The sequence below is a fragment of the Mus caroli genome, chromosome 1, assembly GCF_900094665.2.
Source record: "Mus caroli chromosome 1, CAROLI_EIJ_v1.1, whole genome shotgun sequence".
Lineage (NCBI taxonomy): Eukaryota > Metazoa > Chordata > Mammalia > Rodentia > Muridae > Mus > Mus caroli.
In genome coordinates this window covers 141,351,605-141,358,240 of record NC_034570.1, presented here as the reverse complement: position 1 = coordinate 141,358,240, position 6,636 = coordinate 141,351,605, and the positions used below count along the sequence as shown (strand labels likewise).

The 6,636-nt window shown below is 41.4% G+C and overlaps 1 protein-coding gene across 3 annotated transcripts in view; it reads left to right on the top strand.

The window, feature by feature from the left end:
* The window catches only part of Hmcn1 (hemicentin 1), a 427,483-nt gene that overhangs the window by 391,127 nt on the left and 29,720 nt on the right, over nucleotides 1-6,636 (top strand). For all 3 annotated transcript variants that reach the window (XM_029475879.1, XM_021160385.2, XM_029475883.1), the window contains 7 exons: nucleotides 380-550; nucleotides 1,000-1,170; nucleotides 1,320-1,490; nucleotides 3,475-3,624; nucleotides 4,219-4,356; nucleotides 5,456-5,577; nucleotides 6,283-6,520. In XM_029475879.1, coding sequence (XP_029331739.1) covers nucleotides 380-550; nucleotides 1,000-1,170; nucleotides 1,320-1,490; nucleotides 3,475-3,624; nucleotides 4,219-4,356; nucleotides 5,456-5,577; nucleotides 6,283-6,520 — 1,161 coding nt within the window. The remainder of the gene's footprint in view (nucleotides 1-379; nucleotides 551-999; nucleotides 1,171-1,319; nucleotides 1,491-3,474; nucleotides 3,625-4,218; nucleotides 4,357-5,455; nucleotides 5,578-6,282; nucleotides 6,521-6,636) is intronic.

Here is a 6,636-nt window from a genome sequence, read left to right as displayed (position 1 = left end):
TCACACAGGTTACCACATTAAACCAGTTAACATCTACCTCTCACACAGGTTACCACATTAAACCAGTTAACATCTACCTCTCACACAGGTTACCAATGTCACTCGGCCATGGTTTGACCTGGTCAACTTATGTTTATATGTGTGTGTGTGTGTGTGTGTGTGTGTGTGTGTGTGTGTCTGTTTGTGTACCTGTAAAAGCCAGAAGGGGTCAGATGCTATGAATTTGTAGGCAGCTGTGAGCCACCCAGCATGAATGCTGAGAACCAAACTCACATCCTCTAGAAGAGCCCAAGCACTTAGCATCTGAGCCATCTCTACACCTAGCCGCCCCGATCATGGGTTTTTATGTGGTAACCAAGCACATTTTCTGTTAATCCAGTGGATGGCAGGTGGGCGACTTGGAGCAGTTGGAGTGCCTGCACCGTATCCTGTGGAGGAGGTGCCAGGAAGAGAACAAGGGACTGTTCTGACCCAGTGCCACAGTATGGAGGAAACAAATGTGAAGGGACTGGTGTCCAGAGTGACTTTTGCAATAGTGACCCTTGTCCAAGTGAGTGTTGGCAACAGTGAGTCCATGCTACTTCATTAAAGCTTGGCTATGGCCTCCAGTCCTTAAAGTTATGGCATTGTGTTGCTTGATCTTTTTGACCTTTAGTTTAAAATGTCAAAGCGATGTCTGGTTTTGGTGTGTTCTGAAGTTGCAGTCTCTGCTCCTTGAGAGTAGAGAGTATCTCTCATATCACCTCTAGCTCATAGTATAATTTAAATATAATATCAGACCAGCTGAAGGGAATCCCATCAATATTAGCATATGTTCTCTGTCTTTATTGAAAACATCACTCAAATCACCTGGTGATTTGGAAAGATACCCATTTATTGGTTTGTTTTCTTTCTGATTGTTTCTTCAAGGGTTCTCCTTGATTTGGGGATGAGTGTCATGGTTTCTTTCACATCTCCGTTTTAGAGCTCTGTTTTATGTCAAATTATTTCACACTGTAGCCCATGGTAACTGGAGCCCTTGGAGCAGCTGGGGGACGTGCAGTCGGACATGCAATGGAGGGCAGATGAGGCGGTACCGCACATGTGATAATCCACGTCCCTCCAATGGAGGAAGAGCCTGTGGGGGTCCCGATACCCAGATCCAGAGGTGCAACACTGACATGTGTCCTGGTGAGCCTCCTAATTTCTGTCTGTGGGATGAGTGAACCTTTTCACTTGGTCATCCTTGCTATCGCCCTGCCATTTGCACATCAGGAGTGTCCTACGCAAAGATTTGAAAGCTGATTCATTAACGTTGAACGTTCCATTCTTGTTCACAGTGGACGGAAGTTGGGGAACATGGCACAGCTGGAGCCATTGTTCTGTCTCTTGTGGAGGAGGTGAAAGGACTCGAAAGCGACTATGTGACAATCCAGTGCCAACTAAAGGTGGCCGTTCCTGTCCGGGAGATGCCACCCAGGTCTCCAGATGTAACATGCAGGCATGTCCAGGTAAGTAAGCGGGCTGTGCTTCATCAAGACCATTGCTAGCACAAATTTAGAGGCTTCATGCAAATTAGAAAAAAAAAAAGGTATCGCTTGGAATCCACAATAAATAAAACAACTCTGGAGTTGTCATTTTAAAAAATGTGCTCCCTCCCCCCTTTAAGAGTGTTGACTGCTGGGTTTTGGCTCTGTTTGCTCCTTTGGGGCGTTCTTGTGTCAGAAGACATATTTCTAAAGATTCTAGGGAGACCAACATTGCCAGTTCCATATTGTTAAATGGGAAGGCTATTGAACCCTATAAAGCTTTATGTTTTCTCTACATAGAATAAGACAAACTGAAAGGATGGCTACTCCTCTGCTTCTCAGTAAGCTTGCTCTATGCACAAAGGGTGATGGAAGGTTTTGAGATGCCTTCCTGGAGCAAGAGAACAGTTCAGGCTTCAGATACTGTGTTTCCTAGTCCAGATAGATGGACAGCTTGCTTCCCAGAGTTGAACAAGATTTTCAGGAACCCAACCAGGTAGCTGGATGGAGGAAACATCTGTTTCAGTGGTGAGACTCAAGCTCCTTAGTTAAAATAGAAGCCCTGCATGTCAGTAACCACCCAGAACACTGAAAATAGCAACCCTGCCCAGCAGGTCTCTCTTTCCCTTGCTTAGGACCAAGGAAAGAGGAACTTTTCGTATTTGTCCTTTAATCAAATTGTTTTGGTGTGAATTTTACAATGCTGTCAAAATTGTAATACAGTTATTAAATTTTTCACAAGTTAATTATTATCTGATAGATATATACAATAAAGATTGCTCTAGCTCTAGCTTAAAATTGCTGAGACCCCCCACCTCCATAGGAAGTAATACATACATACATACATACATACATACATATATACATACATGCATACATACATACATCACACATACGTGAACACACAATGATTTAGATTGGACAATATATTATATTTATGCTGCCACTGACCTGTAACAAGGATTAAATGGTATTTTGTTGGTGAGATCTTTCCCTGTTTTACACATGGAAACAGTAGATAAAAGAACACAGGTTTGTATTAGTAACAGTAATGACCAGTTCTATAGTAGATATGCTTAACTGTATCCTCTTATTTCACTTGTAGCCCAGAGCAGCATGCCCGCAGGCCTCTGCCCTCACCCTTGGCCCCTGATAACCTCTGTCCTGCTGTGTCTGCTTCCATGTTCCAGTTTATGGGCATTTCCCCATAACTGTACATTATTCTTCAGTGATAAGAGAATAGGTCTTCAGTATTGTCACTATGAAAACAGTAGGTGATGAGGTGACAAATATACTAACTGGCTAATTTTGCCTTTCCCTTGATATATGCATATTATAAAACAACACATTAGATATACACGATTGTAAGTTATCCATTTAAGTGAAGAAATAGGTCCCTACTCCAAAACATGTTTTAAAGCCAAGAAGATACTGTTTCAGTCCTCTCTCTCTCTCTCTCTCTCTCTCTCTCTCTCTCTCTCTCTCTAGACCTATGATGATAGTAAAGCTATATTATTTCTCTGAACTTTGTCTGCCCAGTCTTAAAACTGCATCTATTGGAAGCTACCGCCTAGTACTGTTGATACGATCAAAAGAGTGAATGCATATAAAGTGTTTACTGCCATGCACAACTTTGTAAACTCGCTGTAGTCATGGTCACCACCATCAACAAACACATGCTTTATTTGGGCTGGGAGAATGGACACACTGTATTCTTTGGCTTATGAAATAATACTAAGATGTGTACAGGTTGGAAGGATGCTAGATTTATGGGGACTATGGGTGTTATGTAAAAATGGAATGTTTTAAAAGCCTATTAATTTCACTTTCAAACTTGGATGCCATGGGACTCTTTTGATGTCTGCGAAAAGATTTGTAGCATCTCTACAGATTGGCTTTCCTTTCCCTCGTGTAATGTTGATGGAATTGCTCCCTTATCCAGGATTGTTTTTTCTTCCTCCAATAGGTGGACCCCAACGAGCCAGAGGAAGTGTTATTGGGAATATTAATGATATTGAGTTTGGAATCGCTTTCCTTAATGCCACAATAACAGACAGCCCTAACTCTGATACAAGAGTAATACAGGCCAAGATTACCAATGTGCCTCGAAGTCTTGGTGAGTCACTGTATTTATGAAAATGTTAATGAGCTTAGTTATTGCATTTAATTAGTGAGTTGTTTGTTATTTATGTGTGTGCATTCGTGTGTGTACCATGGCATGTACATGGAGGTCAGAGGACACCGTATGGGAGTCAGTTCTCTCCACCCACCACGTGGGTCCCAGAAATTTAACTTGGGTCGTCAACTTGGCAGCAAGCACCTCAATCCACTGAGCCAACTTTCCAGCCTTCATAAACACCTTTTTAAAGACATATTTTGTTCTTTATCTTATTAGTTTCACCTAACAATTCTAAAAGATGAAGCTTTAAGCCACTGATAATGCAATATAATATATATGATGCAATACATTGTTCATCCTTATCCCAAAGAGAAACTGTTGGGGAGAGCATCAAAGTACATTAATGCATGCATGGCAATGTTCTGGTGAAACCCAGTATTTTCTATAGCTAATATATGCTAGTGAAAAAGACACACAGATTTATTGACTTTGTAATTAGTCAATTGGTCCTCACCCTTGTGAATAGTATACTGTGACAATAACTGGCTGTAAATATTTGGCTCTGTCACCCTGTTTCTCTTTCTTCTCTAGGTCCAGCGATGAGAAAGATCATTTCTATCCTAAATCCCATTTACTGGACCACAGCAAAGGAAATAGGGGAAGCAGTTAATGGCTTTACCCTCACTAACGCAGTCTTCAAAAGAGAGACGCAAGTGGAATTTGCAACTGGTTAGTGTCAGGTGAACGTAATTTTCTACTATATAGTTACATACATATAGACAGAGAAGGCAGACAGACAGAAAGGCAGGCAGACAGGCATAGGTATAGAAAAATTGCTATAAATCTTGGTGACTAAGAAAAATATGGTGTATGCTCTCACAGAAAGTTATTAGGAGTTTTTTGGTGCACTCTTACACACATAATGGAAAAATAGTTTTATATTTTCCTGTCAATGAATGCTAGCACAAGGTCTGTAAGACACCACTTACACCACTGTGTCCTCAGGCAGGATAGTAATTTTTATGCCCCAAAGACTCCTTCTTCTTCTGTGCCTTTTTTTTCTTCAACCTTAGAGAGGATTTAAAGCATGAATAAGGAAGGAAGATATATCATTCTTGTTATTAATTAAAGCTTTGTCTTTAATTGTGAATCAGCTCTTTTGCCTTACGGTGATTGTCGATCTAACAAATGAAAGCAAAGTCAGCACACTAACTAACACTTTCCCCTCTGCTTCTGTCCTAATCATTGGGCATTACCTCATTGGGGCCCTTGCTGTGTCCACAAAAGTGCTTACAAAGCTCCATTTCAGCCTCCTTGGAATGAGCCAGCCTTGGTGGGATTGACCTTTGAGGAAGAATGATGGCGGGGGAGGGATGTCTCCTTAACCAGTGTTCAGTCAGCATAGAAAGCAAGTGGGTCTCTTGCTATCCATCCACATATGAAGATGCCCTTTTGATATTAATGACAAAACCCCGTAGCCAGGTCTGTAGGTATTGCCGGTCCCTGGTAAAGTTGCCTGGCCCATCTCACAAGCTATAATTTTGTAGAAATGCTTAATTGTTCCATGTGAGACTAAAATATGGAGACTTCTGCAAAATCGAAAGCTACACTTTGGCCACATGGAAAGACTTTTTGGAAGACAATTCAAGTGGTTTGCCTTTTCTTAACGGGGAATGTTTGTGCTTAGTTCTCTGACATATTTATCCACGTTTGAAATAACATCATGGTATTAGATAAATCTTCTCTGTGCTCCCACTAACCATAGGCGTAATAGTAATAATAACTGTTATTATCGTTGCTGAGGAAATGAATGTAATGTCATTCCCAGGAGAGGTCTTGCGGATGACACACGTGGCTCGGGGCTTAGACTCCGACGGCGCCTTGCTGCTTGATGTCATTGTGAGTGGCCAGGTCCTACAGCTCCACTCACCTGCTGAAGTCGGTGTGAAGGTAACGTGCTAGGAGAGCATCATGGTTAATCACAGGACAGCGAGGAGCACAAACGAAATCCCTGTAGACCGAGCACAGAGATGTTAGGTTCTTACTGTTTGCTCTGGAGATAAATTACCGCTCCCACTAGGTCATAAATAACCATCTGGTCTTGACTTAAAAATCTCCAGGGCTCAGCTTTTAAAGCTCTCTGAGTAGTTTTATTACCTGGTGTATTGGAGCCAGAACTGCTGCTGTGCTGATTTAAGCCACTTGTTAAATTTTCCTCTGAAAAATAAAACGCAATAGTGATTCCTACAATAAGTTTTTGTGTAGCATCCTCTAAGGGGGGAGGGGAGGAAATCGAACGGGGGATGATGTAATTATATTTTCACTTCAAAATTATTTATTTTTAACTTGAATGAAATGAAAGCAATACTTTGAGAGCTTAGAGTAATGAAAATGGCCCTCCTACAGCTTTTAACTCATGGCCCACAATGTCACTATCTTGTTAACTTACAAATTGTGACAGAAAATTACAAACCTGATTCTAAAGATGAGAATCAACCTGAGTGATGTCAGAACACTACTGTGTAATTAGTCTTATTCAGAACTCCATTGTTAATCTCTTTCTTCCCAGCCCCTCCCCCACCCCAGCATACCTCATATGTTATACAATATGGAAAACTCCAGGTGCAATGTTGACCCTCAAATCCTTTCCCTTAGGATTACACAGAGGACTACATTCAAACAGGACCCGGTCAGCTCTATGCCTACTCAACTCGTCTGTTCACCATCGATGGCATCAGTATCCCCTATACATGGAACCACACCATTTTCTATGATCAGGCCTGGGGGAAAATGCCTTTCTTAGTAGAGACACTTCATGCATCTTCCATAGAGTCTGACTACAACCAACTAGAAGAGACACTGGGTTTTAAAATCCATGCTTCAATTTCCAAAGGTAACATTTTTAAGAGAACCTCCAAAGATCTGTGCTGCTGTCTTATTCTTTTTAGAAAGATAAAGATAGGTGCCTTGAAGCCATTCAAATTAGGAATATGAAGGGCCAGGTCTAAC